At 35.1% G+C, this 22,601-nt stretch overlaps 1 protein-coding gene across 1 annotated transcript; it reads right to left on the reverse strand.

The window, feature by feature from the left end:
* Nucleotides 1-610: 610 nt before the first annotated feature.
* On the reverse strand, nt 611-20,052 carry CENPK (centromere protein K; the record flags this gene model as incomplete). Its single annotated transcript, XM_009702904.1, has 9 exons — nt 611-769; nt 3,635-3,688; nt 7,997-8,132; nt 8,416-8,514; nt 8,621-8,703; nt 9,426-9,472; nt 13,754-13,826; nt 17,908-17,964; nt 19,951-20,052. Coding segments are annotated over 9 exons (810 nt in total), but the record flags the coding sequence as incomplete, so codon positions are not given.
* Between the last annotated feature and the right edge of the window lie 2,549 nt (nt 20,053-22,601).

Below are 22,601 nucleotides of genomic sequence, written 5' to 3' on the forward strand. Positions count from 1 at the left end.
GATGTGTCAGCTTTTCTATGTGTTTTTCTTAAAGCCAATACATTTGTTTGCAAAAACTCTGGGAAAAAACCCAAACAAACAAATAAGCAACAAATGCCCCCCCCATTCTTGAGATGATACTTCACTGTTAGTTCCAAATGTTTGCAAGGCCACATATGGAGGGAGCCGAATTATTTAAAATTTCACCTTTACAGAGTACAACAAAATACTAAAGGAAATTGGGAAGAGTTAAAGCAATCTAAGAAATGAAGATAAAAAAGAAAAGTATGACTTTTAAAGTTAAAAGGACCATTAAAAATCTTTACTTGATCTATTACCTGAATTTGCATCTTATTAAAGCAGCTGAAAAACCTCTCCACAACGCAAATCTTGGCATCACTTGCGATAAAACTAAAAGCCAAGTGTAACTGTGAGCAGTAAAAAGTAGACATTTTTGTCTTTTTTCATATTTCCTACTCTATGTACTTTAAAAAAAAAAAAAAAAGAACGTCATACAACAATAAGAGGTTGTTGATATGAAAAATACTTATCATAAACCATAAGTATGTCTTAGCCCCCACCTAAGAGGACTGGTGCTTTGTTTTGTTTTAAAGTAAACATACAGGTCACACTACATGTGAAAGGCTTCTAGGCGCATTCTCTTTGGATCTTCTGGATGTCTCAAGGCAATTCCATATCGCAGCAGCAGCTCAATGTAAGGTGGCCAAAATGAGTCATTGATTGTTACATAGGGTTCGTATGGTGTATTTACTGATTTGTTTACAAGAATCTGGAAGACCAAAAGGATAAGATTTAGGAAATGAACAAAACAGCTAGATTTTTATCTCCTTTAACCTTATTTATACAAATTATTGTAATGAGACACTTACGTAGGCAATATAGAAAATACAAAGCCTGTTCAATGTAGAAGTAAAATGAAGAACTTCCAATTAACTTCTTTACATCTTTTTCTATGTAAAAATTAGAACCAAAATTGTCCTTTTATACAGACTGTTTTTCACCATTTGTCAAAAATTTTTAGTGATTTTTAGATAGTGTAATTGCAAATGCCTAAAAAATTTGAACATGAAGGTGGCAAATCCTTATATAATTAATCTTTAAATCAGTATCTGTTAATTTAAGATTAAAAGCATTAAATAACAGGGAAAGCTAGATTTTTGGGAATCACTTGCCTCAAAAGCATAATGCTTACTGTCAACAAATAGTATTTCTCCTTCACTCTTTCAGACTTTAGCAGAGAAGAATGTCCATCTTACAATTTTTCTAAATGTCATCTCACTAATAAGCCATCTGTCTTCTTAGATTGGGAAGAGTTCTTTCTCCTGTATTTTCCACTATGTTTGCACATCAGATCTTTTTGCTCATCTCATAAATGGATTATCCAAATTCTTAATATCACTTCTTGTTTGGGCATGACAAGCACCTTATAACAATTTATCTCCTCTTAATACTTCCTTACCCCTCCTTTGTTCCTTATCTAAATATAGAATTAATTAATGGAGTTAAAAACAAAGATCAGTTTTGACATTCTTTTCCTGTTTTTGGAGACCATGTTTGTGCCCTCAATATTGCTCATGGGGAATACTGCATACATTACAGATTAAATAATTTTACCCATACCATGGTGCTCTCTCTATTGTAAATGTTATAGCTTTCCCACTTTCAGTAGGTACAAAATATTCTGTCTGCCTCTCTTCCTAAAGAAAAACTCAAAATCCTCACTACCAGACTTTACTCTGTTTTCACGCATTGCTATTTAAAAAAAAACCAAACCTGCTCTTTTTTTTCAGAACATTCTGAAGAATTGTTCCAGTTTATGTCTTTTGTACTTAGATGCCCCAATTCTGAGTATTGACTCCAAATGCGTTATTTTAGATGACTTGTTAGTCTTTTCTGACATCTGATACTACAAAATAGCCTTTGTGGCTGTAACTTTACACACATTTGTATGGTTAATAGCCTTTCAAATCTTAAACTAGTTCACTAAATTCTCAATCAGAAAGGAATAATCCTCAAACTGTTTGAAAGGAAAATTATTACTACATTTGTAAAAAATTACAGCTCATTACTGGAATAAAAAGTAGTATAATAAAAATTCTGAGGTTTGCATGAGAGAAGAGTTTAATGCTTGCTTACTACTTACACTAATTTAATGAAGTAGGTACTGATATACCTAAATAATATAAATGTACACACCTAACTTGTCAAAGTGGTTTTATTGAAAAAGTGCACTTTCATTATTTAACAAACACATGGAGATTGAGGAGGCATGGTTAGGAACACATGCACTTGTAATTCTGTGAATGAATTATGGTTGTAAAAACAGCAAATCCTAAATATGTAATTCTAACACAAAGATGACTTTGCATTTGTGTCTTTAAGAAACTATTATCTGTATCTAAGAAAACACTTTTGAAATTTAACAGGGACTTGAAGCTAGAACAAAGTTGCTCAACAAAAAAACCTCCCATAAAACAAAGATAAGGGACATTGACAGTTTATGCCAAGATAGTTAAAATTAAAAATAAGTCTAAATTTTTCAAATTAGTATGTTCTTCCACGTGGAAATCAGACATTACTTGGATATGTTCACATTTTGAGGAGACTACAAGATCACAAAAATACGAAGGGCAATTCTAAAGTATTAGAAGAGCTTTTAAATTTTAATTCCATAGGGAATGTGACTATTTTAATTTCTGATCTGCTTTCAAGTTCTGCCTCATTTGGCATTAACAGGCATGCTGAGATACTTGAAGCATGTGAAATTATTTTGATGATGTCAGCCCACAGTCTCGGCTTTAAACTAAAGTACAACAATGTCACAGTGACCAGATCATAGCATCTTAATAGCAGAAAGTTGTTATTCATCAAGTTTTCCCCCAGGAAAAACTTTTTCCCCTGGGGAGGTCTTACACATAGATGCTCTACAACCGTCTGAAGAGCAAGGATGGAGAAGGAATAGGAAATTTCACTTCAAATGCTACATTTAAGACAAGAAGGAACAATGCTAGTGAGAAGATTTTTAATGCTCCTTGAAAATTGCTTTGCAATTCAAATTCATAAATTGTACTGTGATTAAAAATATACACTAAGCAATGCTGGCATACTTATAAAATTGATTAGAAAGGCATGAATCAGATTCATTGATTTCTTTATACAAGAAGATAATCCAGTTAATCAACAAGTCTAAACGTAAGTTCGTCCTTCTATAACTGTTATTATATTTCAGAAATACTTTTGTTGAAACAAAATACAAAGTACAAACTACAGCATGTAATGGCACAATTCATTTTTTTGTTAAGCACAGCATTCATCTCTCCTAATATGAGCCACTAATGCTCATAAAACTTATTTAAAATAATCCTTACAAAATTAAGAAATAAGAGAGAATAATTCTCCAGCTTAAACTGAAGATTTAGTTATCCAATTTATTGCTACATCTCTTGTAAAAAATTGGGGTTTTAATTTGATAGGAATTAAAATAGAAATCTGACATAACATTCTTAAACATTCTACTTTTCAATTAACTATCTTAACCATATGTTATATATTGTGATTTATCTTATTAATATATTATGATCAGATCTGAGTATTGGAAAATCCTCCAAATCTCTACATAACAAAACTATCTTACCTCTATAATATCCTGCAGTGATATCAGTTCTACAGCTGGCTCTTCAGAAGAATTCTGCAAAGATAACCACCCCTCCTGCCAAATTAACAAAACTCAAAACTAAATAGTCATGAAAAATGGTAATTGACAAAGAAAAATAATCACACAAATATTTGATTGCGTAGTACAGAACAGATGAAGACTTTTACTTAGATTTAGTCATGACAGAAATACAAGGTAGTATTTAAATCTACCAGTTCAATATCATATGCTTTAAATGCAACATTTTGGAATTAATTATTAAAAAGGATTAATCTTAAATGATCACAGTGTATCTACCTGGGTTTACATTTAAATAAAAGCAAGTACATATTATTTATAATGTAGTAGAGTGCAAAACATTCTATGAATATGATGTGTTAGGAAAAAATGTTTTTCATGAACTTTAGAAAAATATTTACAATGCAAATTTGACACAGCTCAAGGTTTCAGTTCATAGTGCCTTAATATTTTTTCAGGATTTGCCAATGAATATTTGTTTACTCTTACTCTGACTTCAATTAAAAAAAATTGGGCAAGCTTAAGAAATAGAATCATTAAAAATTTGGGAAAAAAAGTTCTTGATGAAATGTCACTAGAAAATTACTTGTTTTCATTTGTAGCAAGCAAATCAAGCCATTTGCCTATAAACTGATATGGATTCCTTAGGCAGCAATGACAATTGAACTGCTTGTGTTGTTGTACGGTGAACCTGATTCTATACTTTTTCCCATCCACTTCACATTCAACAAAATAAAAGAGATAATACAGCACTGGTGGCTGCTTACTCAGCACTGCTGTTGAATATGTCAACTTAAGTCCCAAGATACTAACATCTGTGCAGCACCTTATACAAATTCCACTTCTGGAACAGAAGAAGAATACAAGCAATAAAGAAGAATTCGTGAAAGGCAAGTTTTGGCTCCTTTTTTCCAGTCACAATTCTTAATATTTTCACCTTCAGAAAGCCACAAGGAGGACATACTGCCTGCTCCATGGAAACCTTGCAAACCATGGAGCTAGGACTCAACAATGCCTATCTTTGTGCCTTTATCTTGATACTAGGCTGAGGAAAGAAATCTACACTAAGAAGCTGCAAAAGGTTCCTTAGAGCAATCATGAAGATAGTTTGTAGCCTCAGCTGTTTTATTTCCCTGGCCAAAAATACTACTTTGTAACTTAGATAGTGGGTTCAATATTCATGTTTCAAAGTTGGAATTAGGTTATGGCTTCAGTAATTACTAAAACTGATATACAAAGAATCAAACTCTAAGGATATTAGTGTAAAGAGGTTTGCACTTTCACAGAACTAGCAAACTTATTTTGCTAGGTTTATAATATACATCATATATATTGCTTTATAAAATTATATTACTTATGTATTTTAAATGTCACCAATATAATAAGTAACTCTAATTAATTAATGCTTATAAAATCACTTTTAAGCAGGATGCTCAGAATTTAGTTATTTAACCTGAAAGGCACGTTTTTCTCCCTTCCATGAGATACACTGGCATAAAGAATATTCCTCAACATACGACTTTTCATATTTCTTATCTTGAAAAAAATGCATCCTTTTTTATCCAAGATTTAAAATGCAAGATAATTCTTACTTCAATCACTAGCTATACTAAAGGTGTTGGGCCATGGCAACAGAAGCTAATCTGAGCTCTGGTGATTCAGTCTTCCCTCCAGCTCCCAATCCTAGACTAGGTGCCTGGTGAGAGGAGGGTGGAACCAGAACAGCGAGGCTTGGAGCAGTTCACACTACTCTGGAGCCCTGAGTTACAGACATTAGCCCCACACATTTGCACTCACACAAAACTACTGAGAACAGAAGAAGCTTCCATGAAGTGAAGCAAAATTACTGAGGTACAGAGTTAAGAGTTCAGTGCTTCCAGAGTGTTGAACCAAGCTGATAATAGACGTGAATAACATGTTCCCCAGAATCAATGTAGCAGCAAACTTCATTGCTAAGACTGACCATTTGTATTTCTGACACAACAAAGAGAACAATTTAGGAAAAAATGGCTGTCTCTACTGCCTTCACAGTTAATCACTTAGATGTAGATTATGGGGAACCTGCAGTTGAGCCACTGAGATCCAACTGAGTGAAAAGATGTAGAAGATGCTATGAATGCACAAGGAATGAAAAGAAAAAGACTTATCAGAAAACAAATTGTGTTTAAGAGTTCAGAAAATGCATTAATAAAATTAAAACTAAACCAAGATAGGACCTTGCTTGGAAATTTATCAAAATAAATTTTACATTTAAGTAAAAAAAAAAAAAAAGGGTAGAATGTGAGCCTCTGTGAGCAGGCGAAGAGTTGATTAATCCCAAACACCTTGAGTGATTATTTTTTTCTTTAGATTCTAATAATGAAAACTACAAGGAAGAGACATGAAGGCAGGGTAGCTAATAAGGATTTCCAACAGTCAGTATAACAGAGGCTGAGAAAATTCAACTAGTTGATTTTGCTCTGGGGCAGGAGATTTTACATAAAATCTTCCTCAGAATTCTGAAACACACTTAAAAATTCACTGTTTCTTATATTTGAAACACAGCTGGATATGACATGAGCAAGTCAATCCAACTTTGACATTGACACTACCTTGATGATGGTGTTAGAATGGAAGATCTCCAGAGATCACTTCCAGCCTATATTTTTCTATGATATCACATAAATGGGAGCAAATAAATTGGTGCATCTCATTATAGGAAATATATCTTTAAGGAAATAATAATGATATATATGGGGAAAATGGATAATTGCTTAAAATGCATCTGGGAAAGTCATTAGTGTTTGAAGAGGCATGTCCTGGAACAATTTTAAGATGAATAAAAACTAGCAAATAGGGAGATGACGTATCAGGCTGAAATCAGGAAATGTATGATTGAAAGATGACTGTTAATTAAATCCCTGAAGCTTTAAATTCTTAATGTTGGAGCAATATGTATCATATTTAGTAATAGCAGGAAACTGGAAGGCATTGATATGCAGAAGAACTAAGATATAATAGAATAAGATGTTTGAAGATGGTTGAATAAGACTTTGAAAATGGCTATCATGCCTTGCAGGGTCCACTTGGTATTTGTACGTGCCAAATACGTACTTCTGTGCAAAAACAAGGTATTTTTTTTTTAATGAAAATCTCAGGGTTCATCAGTTGGAAATAACAGGAAGAAAAAGACAAGGGGGTCATTAGTTGCTTTTGTGATGACTGTGAGGTAGCAGTTTTGTTTATAATATTGGTTTTTACCAGGTTCCAAAAAAGATGAATACAAGTGGAAGCAAATACAGAAAATGGGTATTATTAGGATAAGCCAGGGAACTGAAAAATATTATCTCACAGGAAAAGAATAAGAAAGCTTTGCTAGTTCAATTAGCAAAACAAAGACAGACAGGGTATAAGACTGCTGTCTTTAAATATATCAGGAGGAATAAACATAAGAAAGAAATAGGCTATTCTAAGGACAATACTGGCATAAGAATATATGGATCTGTGTTAGACATGGAAGTTTGGAGAGTTCCTAACCAGAGTACTGGGGTACTAGAACAAACCCCAATAGAAACAGTAATAACAAAAATAATTAGTTTTAAAATGGAGCTTAATGATAATATTAAAGAAATTACATTATGTGGTTGTCTGAAAGAACAGGGAACTGGATTAAAGAAGTCCTTTCTATTTCTATATTCTTAAATGAGTCTGAAATCAAAATCAACCCCTGCCTTTTTTGTAGCTTTTTTGTAACTATTCTTTCAAATAGTAATGGTAAAAAGTCTATTTTTACTGCAGTCTTTGAATTTATTATGCAAAATACTCCATGACTGCCTATTTTCCTAAAGTTTTAAGATAATTTTTGGCCCAGTTTGCCTGAACAGAAACTGATGTTAACATTCCAAACTACACTGTAATTATAAACATTTGTCCTTCTTATTGTTCCAAAAACATTGTTAGACAATTAAAATTTGCTTTGCCAAAGAAAATATGAATCCACTTGCCTAGTCCAGTAAAAAAGAAAATGGAACAATTTGGAGTGAACCCCTCACCATTTCCAAATTTGGCACAGCTTGCAGTCCAGTAAGAAATACAATACATTGCTATGCATCTCATTGGGTAAAGGATATATGCATTAAAAAAGAAAATATCCAGCTGGGAACAGCCTTAAACAATATAAACCGACCTGAAAAATATCAATTAAACCTAAAGGATCAGTTGTAAGAACTATACTTATTTCAAAATATAACTGCAGATACTACACTAGTGACTTTAAAAAGATACCTCACATAATTAAATAGAAATTGAACATTCTAAATTTAATAGTTATTAAGAAAATCTTACCTTCTTTTTAGCACTTCTACCTGGAAAAGGAAAATGTTTTTCTAGGAATTCAGCCAGAGCATTCAAGAGTTCTTCCTTATAATTCTTCAGTTTCAAGAGTTCATCTTCCAGTTCATGCAATGCTTTATTCTTCAAACTAATAGTAAAAACATAGCAATGGAATATGAAATTCAATAAAATAATCAAAAAGTTAATAAGTAAAAGACCCAAACTTGTTTTCTATTGTTGTAAGTTCAACATCTTGAATTACAGGATATAAGCAGATAGTAGCAATATTTTCCATGTTTCAAATATGGATTACTGACTTACTATTTGATCTGTTTAACAAAACAAGGAGTATGTTTTAAGAGTTTGTTTGCCCATTTGCCCTTGTTGATATTTAAATTCTTCAATATAAAGACTCAACACTGTAGAAATACCTTTTTTGGGAAAGTTTTCCAACTTGGGTTTTTGTCTGTTCTTCAATTCCATTAAGAGTATCTAGTACCTGCTCCTGTTCCTCATGCCACTGCTGTTCTCTTTGAAACATGAAAAGTAGGAAAGGGCACAACAGATAAACAGTTTTCCTGGACAGTCAAAAAAAATAATGTACAGTAAAAAAGCTGACAGTAATTCCTGTGTTACCTTTTCAGATCTTCTTCCACTTGTTTATTCTTTGATTGAACTGTTAACAGGACCATTTCAAGATCATCCTCTACTTTCTGCAACTATAAAAAAGTAAAAATAAACCTACAGTTTCCAGATAACCCAGCCTGTAGTATTTGCTCTATGTAAAGCTACATCTGTAAATCTGGTAAAGAGGGCCAAAATAACCTGTAATTTCTTAAGAAATACGGCTATAGAGTGACAAATGAAACTGTGTAACCAAACAACTTGTTAATAGTGACTCCTAACAGCAGCTGGGTTCCCTGTTGTGAGTGATACTAGAGGGAAGAAAGCTGCTAGGAAGAAGAAAACAAAAAATTTTTTTTTCTTTAAGCTGTAGCCACAGGAATATTCTCAGGTCATGTTGCATACCAATGTCTAATCAATACAGTGCAATGCTACCACTAAGACATTCTTGATTTGCTCTTTCTTCTAAGACTGGAAGAACTCAACAAATTATTTGCAAATTATTGCCACAGAACTCTAGATCTAAGAATGCTGACTCTTCTGTGTAACATATAAAGTCACATTATTTTATATCAAGTACAAAATGCTATATAGAAAAACTTTTTGTTTAAAAGATCATTCATAACAACTAGGAAATTTTAGTAGTTACAATACAGGAGAAGAAAAACATTAGAACAACAACAATGCCTGAAGAAACCTACAGAGTATATTATGAGTAGTCCACCACAGAAGTAGTCATAGGAAAAGGCACCAATTGTATATATCTTTTTTTTCCCCAACAAAATTTTATTATCTCTTAACAAACAAAAAGACTTACCTCTTCTTTTCCTAATGCTAACAGTACATCTGGATTGGTAGAAATTACTGAAAAATAAAATGAATACTTTTTTTTGCATTGGATGATACAGACTTGTTTATACTGAAAAGCAGCCTGGCTAGAGAGAAACTTGTGTAGCCTCTAAAAAACTAGCTTGGTTGTCAGCTACAGTTTAACCACATTATGTAGTGTCCTGCTGGGCTAACCTACTCTCACTTTTCAGCAAGTTAAATGAGACTGAAAAAAGTGTGATGTTAATGCTTCTGCATTATTTTTTATACCTGAACTGGCTCAGGTATACAGGTACAGGTACATAATATTGAAACGTGAAGTGCAGTCATACTTCAAGATAAGCAAGCCTGATTTTTTCAGTGGAAGGGATTCCATCAACATTACCAATGTGGGCAATCAAATTCTTCCAGTCTTCCAATTCCTTGTTAAACAGCCTCCCAAATGCTGGATCAGGATTGCAAAACCTATCAGATTTAAAAAACTTAAAGAGCACATCACCATCCTTACCGTTCACAAGAACAGGCACATGTAGGGAGATAAAGGGCCCAGCAAGGCCAATATCCTAACTCCAGCCTTAAGCAACAGCAGTACTTAACAGAAAGTACAGTACTATTCAAGGATGTGGTTAATGTTTTCCCAGAATGCTTCTGCAAAGCAAAGTGATCTATGGCTCATGGATTTTATGAATAAAAAGTGAATTGTTGTATTTGATAGCCTTCAATGGACCCCAATCAATTTCTCAGTTCCATGTCAATTTGCAGCATCTGCATAAACGTATGACTTTTTCAAAAGTGAAGAATTGAATCTATTAACAGGAGAAATGACAGCTACTGTAACAGATTTAAATCTTAATATGCCAGGAATATTTTTTGTCCAAGCTTCAGCTCCAAATCCCTAATCTTAAAAATAATTACTTTAATAAAAGCTTTTCCTTTAACAAAAAGGAAGATCCTTAACTCTGTCATAAAAGCATTAAATATCTCCTCAATACGATATAGTTGATTTAATAAAATTATTGAAGTCCTTTTTTTGGTAATTTTATAGTTTTTACCTCCACAAATTTTGAGAAGCCTTCGATTAGTAGTTTTAAAAGCAGTGTTTGCTGAGATGAAAATCATCAAAACTACTGATTTCAGAATGCAATAAATTACATGTCACCATAAAATCTCTTTTACTTAGAGAATTACTGTCTCTAAATCTTGACAGAAAATTTGAGCAGAGTGTTCCCAAATTAAGCTTATGTTTAAGAGCTGTGGGAGGTAGTGGTCTGCGCTATTATTAGAGCAAGATTTCTTTAATGACATGAATATCCTACATACACATGATAAAATTAATTGGTGTGTTTTTAGTCACATTCACTGGCCTATTTGAAGAAACTCATACAACTCTTCCCCACGCCACCCCCCCACCCCCCCCATGATTAATGTGAGCCTTCACTACCTGGAATTATCCATTTCTACTATTGGTTTCTGACAGTTCTTAATTTTTAGATACCTAATCCTGACTATGTGCTTCCCATTCAATATTCATATTGTGTGAGTATCAGAATAGAAGGCCACATCTTCCTCAGAAAGAAATCACTAACCCTAATTTCGTGAAGGAACAGTGCAGATCTAAGGCACCGGGACAACACATTTATGGCAGCTGCTACTGTAAAGAACACAGGTTGCTCTATCTACTATCAGTTAAAGCTTTTTCCAGTTACGATTCACTACACTTGCAAAAATAAAATGTCAAACAGAATTGCCTAGTGATACATAGTACAATAACTAAGCAAAATACTACCAGATGCTAGGAAGGTAAAAGCAACTACTATGCACATGTTTATACAGAAACCCCTATTAAAATAAGAGGAATTTGGCAGAATACTGATATTTTGCAAAGAAAAATAGAAATTATGCAGAGACCACAACTGTTTTATATGGTTTAAAATACAGTTGCTTCCACTTCCTTATTTTGCAAAGGTAAAAGTTAAATTCTATTTTTATGAGCCAAATGCTTGTTAAAGTTTTAATACAGCTGATTTAGCAGCCCTAGAGCTACATAAATAGTACCAGAAACTGAGAAAGAACAAGAGACTAAAGTAAAAACTTTGCAAAAATAAAATTTCTGTTGTGGATTCAAGTCTGTTTGCCAGTATCGTGCCCAAAGAAATGTAGAAGTGCCAAGTTATAACCTCTGAAAATAAGGTTTAGAATTGAAATCCTGACAGGCCTTCATTTACAAGAAATGAACTGGCCATTACTAAAATCAGAAACCAAAGTAACAAGACAGGCTAACATTCATGCCTTATTGTCTGAATTTACCTAAATAGGAATAGCAGAAATACTAATTTCATGCAATGTTTTCAATTAAGTAATTCCTCTTTCAAAACAAACAGTAGGTATAAAGGAGCCAAGATGGACAGAGAAGATGTAAGCACAGCAGACTCCTCATTTTCATACAAGCACTATAACTCTATTCAAATTCTTAGCAGTAACTTCTTTTTTTCTTCCCTCAGAAAGGTAGCCAAAAAGGCAAAGCTTTGGCTGCAAAATATTATTTGCATTATAATATGCATAGAACATTTATCCAGTACAAAATTAAGATTTCTAATAAGAAATCTTATCACCTGGGAACAAGTAAGAATGGTTGAGCAAAGCAAGTCAGCAAGCCAATAAAAATAAGTCAAGCCCCAAGAGTATTTTTAAGCAAATAGCTTAAAGTTTAAAATAATTACATATTTTAGTAAGGAAACCAAACATCTCCAGGTATTTTACCCAGATAAAAACTGTAAGTGCTTTCATTTGCTTTAAGCCAGCAGTTTATTCATGAGTGGCAGCCAAGAACCAGTATTTCCCAGATTCATTCAATGTCATACTTTTGGTCTACATACCTCAAAGAAGCATTTGAGGCTGACCATTCTTAGAAACAGGCTTACAAAGCACATGAACTATGAATGTTTAACAGAGCAACAGTATTTATTTATAAGAAAAAAGAAGTATTTATTTTTTCCAGCTCCTATTATTTGATCATGATATGCAACAAGCACATGAACTTTGAAAGAAGGTAGCTCAGTGACTTTGATGTTCATCTGAAAATGCATTCCAAATTTGGCCAAATGACAAAATACTGGAAGTCACCATTTGCTGTCTAAAACACATTCCTATCATTTTGTAAACACTAAAAAAAACAAGCCTCTTCTGGCATAAAAATATTCAAATGAGTCAATATATGCATTTAAGTATTAACTAATAAGTTTTACTGGGTTGAAAGGTGCTAATGGGTCCTTGACAGGAGACATAAACAGTGAGTGCTACCAGAATACTAATGATAGTGTAGTGTGAACTGGTTTAGGAGTCTCCAAATGGGACAAAATGGGACATCTGAAAAAACTAGATTACTTTACTCACACTTAGATTCTGAATGGTTTTATTTTCAGTGTCTGGCCACATCAGCCTTGCTACAGAGTTAAATCAGTCAGCACTGATGCCAATGTACAAAAAGAATTTTGAAGAACTGAGGAATTTATACCTTTGGACTGACAATAGTTAACAAATGTAACAGCTACCACTTGTCTCAGTGGTTTGTGCTTCTCAGGATCATTACATGACCCGGATTCCTCTGTTGTTAAAATAAACTGAAGTGTCTTTTACCATCTTTTCTTGACCTGAAATCTCTGACCCCTGTTAAATCCAAGATAGGTATTTTATTACAGTGTAATGGGCTTACCGCTAAAGGTTTACTTCAAAGTTTTACCTAGTACATCAAATACAACACACTTCTGTGAAGTATTAATAAAATAAAAATCAAAGGAGCTATGGTTAAAAATATGTCTTCGTAAATTATTGTTAGTTTATTAGCAATACTTGCAAAGATAAAAAACTGTATCAGTTTCTTAAAGCCAAAATGGAGACAAAGTTATTTGCCAAAGTAGTTCCAACCTAAAAAGAAAACACAAATGAAAGATGGAGAAGAAACAATCACAGAAAGGAGAAACCTGAAAGAGATGAACTTCTGTTATTTTGTTAGGAAAACTGCTAACAGTTATTTTTCCATTTAACTGACTGATGACTGGTGATATGAATCCTGCATTCATTGTCTAGAATCAAAAGATTAAGTTATAGCAGAATTCACTTCGAATTCTAAGTTCACTTAGAACTGAAGCGCAAAACAAATATAGAAATGAAACATATATGCTACTGTGGAAAGTATTTAATTTAATATTAATTAGTTGTAGAAAATACAGACATTTGATATACAGTTTAAGATGCACAGATGAAAGAGACTTTGCAGACGTTTATATGAGTATACCTTACATGGAAGCAGTTACTTACTTTCAGGACTTCTTTTTTGCCATTGATTATATTCTGCTATTAAAGTTTTCATTCTCATCATTAACAAGGAAAGCTGTATAACAAGAAAAGAAGCATTTCTTGAAGTGTGTTGAGTTGCATTGGAGTAACATGAGACAGAATGGGATAGAAATTCAATTACTAAGTTTATACAGTAGAAAACAAAAGAGCATCTATTACAACAACTTCTTCCTTCAAAAGATTTAAAAAGACACTCACAGAGATCAAGAAACATTTTTATTCTTTTTTTCAGAAGGAGGAAATCAGAAGTAGAGTTGGCATTTTCCCCCTAATTTCCTCTGTAGTATCAACAACCACAAGTGAAGATGAGCCAGTAGAAGCAACGACAATACTTCACATACCCGCTTCTCCTTAGATGCATGGTTGATATACATTTAAGGTTAAATGAACTGTGCTTGATATGTGATGACTAAACAAAAGATTGGTTTCCAAAAAACCAGTAGCCAAATAAATCTTCTATCAAAACCACATCTAAATGCTTTAGAACTAGTGCTATAGCTCACTGTAATCACTGAAAATATAGAAGCAATAGGAAAAAACACCAGTTCCGAAAAGTTCATTAAAATAACCTACAAATTTAACAACCACAGATTTTTTAAAATGTACTTATTTTAATATCTTACTATGTTCTGGAGAAATAATAGAGTCATTATTACTATTCCACTTCCTGAAACTGAGGACTACATCTATAATTTTTCTTCAAATATACTGTAAGTTACATATAGATATCATATTACAAGTAATCTGGTGAGAAATTAAGCATACATTTAAATACAAAAGGTACTGCTGAGAGGGTCAAGCATTCCATAAAAAGCACTGCAGATTGCATTTGGCTTTTCATCAACTAAAGAGAAAAATATGCTAACAATCATCAGCCAAGATCTTATAATGACTTTGTAAAGTCCATCTTCAAAAGACAACCTTTTAAAATAAAGGAAAACAAAACAAACCCACCAAAAGAAATAATCACCATACAAACATTTCTTATTTTCTAGATCAGGTGGTGTCATCTCTTTTGTAATGGAGCACTACTATTGACAGTACCATCAGCTCATTCTTCATTCCTTTAAACTTGATATAAAGAAAGGATGTACAAAATGTTCTGGATATTCCAGAAACTGGAGAAAAAATTTCACAATAAATTAACACTATCATTCAGCAATGTTAAATCAAGGACCATCTTTTCAAGTGACAAATACATACATCAGATCCAGCAATGTCCACTCACAGCCCAGAAAGCCAGCTGGGCTGCATCAAAAGCAGCGTGACCAGCAGGTCAAGGGAGGGGATTCTCCCCCTCTACTCTGCTGTGGTGAGACCCCCCCTGCAGTACTGCCTTCAGCTCTGGGGCCCCCAACACAAGAAGGACATGGACCTGTTAGAGCGAGTCCAGAGGCTCCCTCCTCGCCGCCAGGGCATGCTGCGGACTCCTATTGAGCCTGCTGCTGAGCAGATCCCTTTCTCTCCAGACCCTCCTCTCCCAGTTTATGCTTGTGCCTGCTGTTACTCCATCCCAGCGGCAGAATCTGACATTTGTTCTTGTTAAATGTCATGCCTTTGATGATTTCCCAATGCTGCAATCTATCTAGATGCCTCTGCAAGGCCTCCTGTCCCTCAAGAGAGTCAACAGCACCTCCAGTTTGGTATCATTAGTAAACCTGCTAATGGTGCCTTCAACTCCTGCATCCAGATCATAAAAATATTGAACAGAACTGCCCTAGAATTGAGCCCTGAGGAACACAGCTGGTGACCGGTCGACAGCCAGATGTAGCCCCATTCACTACAACCCTTTGAGCCCTGCCATCCAGCCAGTTGTTCACCCAGTGCACCAAGTACCTGCTCATCTCATAGCTGGACAACTTGTCTAGAAGGATGCTGTGACAGACATTATCAAAAGCCTTACTAAAATCTGGAAGAAGTACATCCACCACCTTTTCCTTCATCCACTAGGTGGGTGAGCTTGTTATAGAAGGATATCAGATTAGCTAAACAGGACCTTCCCTTTGTGAACCCATCCATGTTGACAGTGCCTGATGATTGCATTATTTTTTAAATGTCTTTCAATAGCACCCAGTATGATCTTCTCCACAATTTTTCCAGGTACTGAGGTTCGTCTAACAGGTCTGTAGTTTCTTGGGTCAATACAAGTGCCTATGCTAGGCCTGCAATAAGATCACATGGCAATTGCTGACAGAGGATATAACATGACCTTTTCCTCTCCTCCCTATTTTCTGTCATGAAGTGCAGTCTTAATTTAGTCTTCTTTTTTGCAACTCCATTTAATCACTGTCTTGCTATGACAGTTTTCAAGAAAAGCATATCTCGGAAGTCTAAGTATTAATTACACGGGTATGATGTGCTTCAGTAAAGCTGCAAAGAAACATAAAATCCTCAGTCTACACCCAATGAAATGCATACAAAATTTATTTCTACTTGTAGAATTTTAGCCAGACTCCTAAAAGGACAGAAAGATTGCATTTTAAGGATTTGAATATGCATCTTCATTTATTTATTCTGATTAAATAATATTTTAGAACATAGTTTATTACTAGCAAGAGATTGTTAGTACTTACATAGTAATTAAATATATCAATGTATTCAACAGATACGTCTCTGAAAAGAGCTCTTTGTTAATTATTCAGTCAAGTGTACTGAATTAACCATCTGAATACTCTTACTGAAGTCACATAAGATGGGGATATATAAGAACTACATATTTCACCCAACAAGCCCAATGTTTAACTATTTATACTTTCCAAATTTGGGGTCCTCATATAAATTCTATTTTAAAGGTTCCTATTTACAAACAACTAAACAGTGAGCCAGCATTGTCTTTTTGTATGCTCCCCAAAATTTGAGGGATACAAGAGCTCACGTTCATGCACTCAGCATCACTCTGTTTGCTTCTAATTCAAGCACATCAGTTTCCTAATGATATCCACAAATGGGGAACAACTGTAATTGGTAAATACAAAGTTCTAGAGTAAAACTAAAGGGATCCATTTCACAAATTACATATATACGGATTAGGAAATAGTCTGAATCGGTATTGAAGTTACACACCCCTCCGTTTTCCTGCCTATGTTAGTCATTTATCAGTTAGTCCTGTGTGGCAGGACTGCATGTAACCTTTTTGCTATACTGTCCTGGTTTGGCTGAAACAACCATTTCTGCTTTCAGTAGATTATTTTCTTTTCTTCGGTTAAGTTTTCTTAGTAACTGCCCCGTCTGGAGCTGACTACAGGCTTTGGGCAGTGTCTGCTTTCAGAATTGATGGCAGTTAATGTCTGTAGTTGTTGCTGGGGCAGGAGCGGGATTGTTACGCAGAAGGGCCCATGGGTGGGTGCTTGTTCCCTGCGGGCTCTCTTGGGCTCTGCTGGGCTCCTCCTGGGGGAAGGCGGAGGAGGGGTTGCACCCCCAGGAACCTGCAAAGGCCACAGGTGACCCAGGACTGACCAATGCAGTATTCCATCCCACCCACGGGAATACTCGGGTTATAAAGCTCAGGGATCACAGGGGTCAGTCCTCTCTCTCCCTCATGGCCGACATCCTGGTGGGACTCGGCTCGCTCTCCTGCCTCCGACCCTGACAGTGCACCCCCAATCCGGTTTCCGCCTGCTGTGCAGCTGAGTTCTGTGAGGTTCGGGTGCCCGCCCTGTCCTGTGAGTACTGCGAGCTGCTGCGGCGCAACACGCGGTCATCATTGGAAAGAGCAGTATCAGTTTTGTATATTTCTATTAATATTATTAGTAGTATTATTTATACTATTTTTCACTGTTACTGTTTTATTAAAGTTTGTTTTAAGTTCCAACCCATCAGTCTCTCTCCCTTTTCTCCTCTCCTTCCCCTCTGGGAAGGGATGGGGTTAACAGAGAGCATCTGCCACCCACTTGAAGCGCTGGTCCAGTCTTAAAAGGTGACATATACGTAAATGCAACTTTTCAGTATTTGCTAGACACATATTTCAGAATATAGCTGCAAAGTTAAGAAGAGTAAAGCTGTCAGCTTTAGAGGGTAAGTGAAGATAATTTAGTTTCCTTCTTTTGGAAGCACACCATATCTTTACAGAAAACTAAATATTTTGTGGACAATAAAAAAAAAAAATACTGTCTTACCTTGGCATCTGATTTTAGCGGTGCTTCTGTTCCTAGAAGCATTAGCTTGCTCTGACACTTGGCAGAAAACAAACAAAACAATGTTTACTTACTCTTCCCTTTTGTAAGAAAGAAAAATGATCCTTAGAAATTCCAACAAAAGTTGTTTAATGTAAGAATAAAAGAGCTTTGACTTGGCTTCTACCACATCCCTCAGAGCCTGACCCAGAACAGCAAATTAAGAAATATTTTCAAATCACAACACAGTAAAAAAGTGGAACTTCAACTAATTGAAAAGTAGAAAAGCAGCAACTAACAAAAGATGTATAATTTGAAGAAAAAGGCAAGTTATGAGGGAAAAGTTGATACGGGGAAAGACACTGAACAGATGAAGAACATGAGAAACTGAGGAGAGTCATGGACAAAGCTGAATAGGGAAGCTGCCAAGAAGGTAACCCACGTGCTGCTACTATTCTGGCTCTCCAAACAGAGCAATCACATTATAATATACACTTTTAGTTTTAACTCATTTAGGGCAATATACGGTATACTTCAGAAATGGTCTGATTTTTAGAAGTGCACTACATCAGCTCCCATGACTGCAATGGGATGTATATCAAGTCTGAAATTCAGGCCACCACAGATAAAAAAAACAGCAGGAGACACCTACTAAACTCTTTCTTGTTTTATAACTGTCAGCAATTTAACCTGCCCCATGACAGGGCAAGATGTATTCTACTAAGCAGTACTTTGGAAACCTTGCTGTTAATGTTTTGGAACCAAAACACAATATAGGATTTCTCCAATAAAAACTGCTAATGCTGACACACAATCATTGGAACATTACATCATAAACCTATAACCTAGGAGCTAATTCAATGACTATTCGTTGTTTAAACTATTTGCTGAAACATGCGTACATCCAGGATGCAACAACCACAAACAAAAATTCTACTGTTTTTATCAACTTCCAAAAATAACACACATTATCACTTCCTATATCGTTTTGGGGATGCTGGGAAAGAGATACAAGGTATCAATGATTTTCAATTAAATTCAAAATAATAAACATTCTAACTTCCCTTCTAATCTGAAAATTTCAAAGAAAGGTCACATCCTCTGAAGTAGTGCCAAACAGAACTTCTGTTGATAGCTTATTACAGTACTTCAGAAACCTAGACACAGGATTCCCTGCCACTTGTTCAATACTGAGATAAGTTCACGTGTAACAACAAATAAAAACGCATTATTCTTTTGAATTCTGTAAAATTACCATGGGTTCTCTACACTTTGTTCTACTTTAAGCTTGGAAGTAGTTTCTGACACTTTTAATGCTTTGAATCTACAAATCAGAACTCGAGCAAATAGCATATAAATACCACGTAAAATTGAGTGAAGCAATTAAGACTCTCAAAATATAATTTAGAACATGAGTTTTCATTAGACTCAGCAGAATCTTATAGGATGCATAGCATTCCCTCAGAACTGTTAGAAGTTTATCCTTCCTGAGATTCCTGTAAATAAAAATAACTCACTCTAAAAATGTTATTATTAGCATATTGGACCATATAACGAGAAAGATAAATTTTATTCTTGAGGATGTAACTTTCAGTCCGCATGAGTGTACGTCAACATCATCGTCCTTCTAAGCCTCCTTCCTTCTCCTCCTGTTCTCTCTCTCCTTTAAGATGCAAAGTAGTTGTGAACAGGAGTTGAATCCCATCTTGCATAAGGCTAGAGAGAGAAGGATCTTCAGTCCCAGTGTGCTGGGATTTAATTTTCCCTAGTTTTGACATATACTCCCATCCTATTTAACTAAATCATAATATCAGCACACTTTAAACAGTTTAACACTGCAAGGCATTCTTGACCCCTGCCAGTATTTCTACCTTTGGCCTTTCTGAAGATCTTTTCTTCTTCTCTTTTTTTTCTTCCTCCTTGTTTTATTGTGGTGGTTTCTTTGGAGAGGATGAGGTAAGCATACAGTGAAGGATGGGCAGATGAACAAAAAAATGCTGAAGAAAGTTTACAACAAATCTAGTCTATCACTTGGGATTTGCATACCTCTTCCATCTGCTTCCAAATAGTCTCACATTCATGCAAGAGTTCTTCCGTGAAATCTACAGAACGAACTGAGTCACTGGTGATTTCTGGTAAATAATCAGCCTATTAACAAGCAAACAGAACAGTTATCATGTAGATTATTATTATTATTATTATTGTTACTACAATAATTATTAACAGGTTACTGAATCATACTTGCTACTTCAGGTCAAATATGTAACAGAGCAATCCCTCTGAATCCAAAGCTTTCAGTTAACTCCTCTATATTTCTAGATAGCACCCAATCATTCACTAAAATCAGCTAACTATATTACTATAGTAAAATCTGAAGACACTAATAATGTTTTTTAATATTGAATCAAAGTCCTAATTTTCAAAATGGCTTCTATTATCTGCAATGGCGTTTTTTTATTTTCTGACAACTTTAATAAAGAAACAATAAGAGAATCTCACATCTAGAAAGCCACACTTTTCTTCCATGTATCTGCAAAGTTCTTAAGCATAGTTACTTCTGCTCTGTCTTCCAATAAATGTCCTAATCTATTTCTCCTTATGACAACTTGAACTCAGAATCTTTTTGAATAACAAATTAAGTGTCCTGTAGCTTACTAGGAAAAACAAAAGAAGCTGAAAGATTTGCAGGCAACCGAGGAAAGAAGGCACCAGAACAGCCAAGAGAAAAATCAACCCAAGTTAATTTAAAGTTTGAGAAACTGTTAGGTCAGATAGAAATACATACAAATGCAGAAATTTAATCTAGTTAAATCTATAAAGACATACATGAATGACAACTGCAATTAGGAAGGAAAAACAAGAAGGGCCAAAATGGCACTCAAAGGGAAAATTTTTTTGAGGTAAAACAATCAACAGGAATTTCCTAGATGTACAAGATACAGGAAGCCTTTAAAAATACTTAAATGCATCACTAAGCCCACCAAATACTTTGAGATTAAAAAGAGACACTAAAAACCAAAAAGATCTCAAGAAGAAATAAACATCTCTGCCTTCTTAATGATGCACAAATTCCTAATTCAATTTTCTGTTCATTTTCAGAACAAAACTGCAGCATCAGAGAAAATTATGTTGAAAACCCAAATAATTTAAAAGGAGTGAAATACTCAGCTAGTACCTCCTAAATTCAAGTATGCCATAGCAGAGTGGCTAAGAAAAAAATCAGAATGTCTCACTGACCACTGGAAGTATTCTAGAGAACTGAAAGGTGGCAATACTTCTACTAAGCTTTCCTAGCAAATTTGTTGCATCAGTAATTAAAAACAGAACGCTAGAAAATCTGGATTGCCATGATCTGATAAAGTCTAACAAGCATAGCTTTTGCAAAGGAAAATCATTATCTTTTTAAGAGTCTTGGAATGTCTCTGTAACATAAAAGACAATGAGTTCACATAATTTATTAAGACCTCTGAACTGCCTCCAGCGAAGTTCCCGACAGAAGGCTAATAAAGAAACTAAGCAGTCTTGAAATGCAATGTGCTTTTTTCTTTTTTTCTCAGACTGTCAAGGAGACAAACAAAATAAAAGCCTGAACAGATAATTATCATCAAGGCAAAAAGGTTCGGGAGGAAGGTTAAAAGGGGCTGAAAAAAAAAAAAAAAAAAAAAAAAAAGTAGAGGGGAAAGATATAGCCTTTGGAAATTTGAAAGGGGTCTTGGGATGCAATAAAAAGTCCTATCCCCCCTGTGCCCCCCACCGTGCAATAATACAATCCATCAACATGAAAACATTATATGAAATAAATCCGAGATCATAGCCAAAAAACCCCCAAAAATGCTTAAATTATAATGATTTTATTACTGTTGACCTTCAAAATTTCCATTACTAATTTCACACACAGTTTCAAAATGTACCTATTATAAGGAGATACTACAGGCCTCTGGAGTGCAAGCCAAAATGACTTGTGGTCCCTAATACTGTGCTGTTAATTACCTTACAAAGTATACACATCAAAGTACCATATTCAGATGTTTTTCCTTGTAGCTTGCAGTTTTCCCTATTTCTGTATGGTAAAATTAGGTTTCTATTTGTACACCATACCTGAAAACTAAAGGCTTTTTTTTGCATGTCATTGGTATTAATGCATTCCAGTTTCAACGTGTTATTCCTTCTTACCTTATTTTAGAACTACATAACTTGGTAAAAAATAGATGCAAGGACAAGCGTGCATTGTAGGCTCTATGCCAGCCAAGTGAATAGGCAAGCTTAATGGGAAGCGTTTCCTGTCAGCAAATACAAAATGACCAACTATTGTAAGAAATTCAGAGATGAGAAAGGAAAGTAACAGCAGCCCTGGGAAAACCGATGGGAGGGGGACGGACGACAGGGGACAGAAAACCGGGAGTTCACCATAGGAAGGAGAAGAATAAAAGCATGATATAAATAACATCACAAGAGGTTAGACAGGGGGTTCCCCTTCTGCCTAACATAAGCCTCAGAGCTACACCAGCGACAGAAAAATACGAGAAAGGACGTTAGTCCTCACAGGGTAGGGCCGAACGCAGCCTTTTTTCACGCGAGATCACGCGGGGACGCCCGCAGGGCCCAGCCCGCTCCCTTCCCAGAAGCCTCGCGTCCCTAACGGTCGCTAGGGCCCCGCCCGCTCCTAACGGTCGCTAGGGCCCAGCCCGTTCCCTTCC

This window comes from Cariama cristata, unplaced genomic scaffold (assembly GCF_000690535.1).
Source record: "Cariama cristata isolate BGI_N322 unplaced genomic scaffold, ASM69053v1 scaffold9876, whole genome shotgun sequence".
Classification (NCBI taxonomy): domain Eukaryota; kingdom Metazoa; phylum Chordata; class Aves; order Cariamiformes; family Cariamidae; genus Cariama; species Cariama cristata.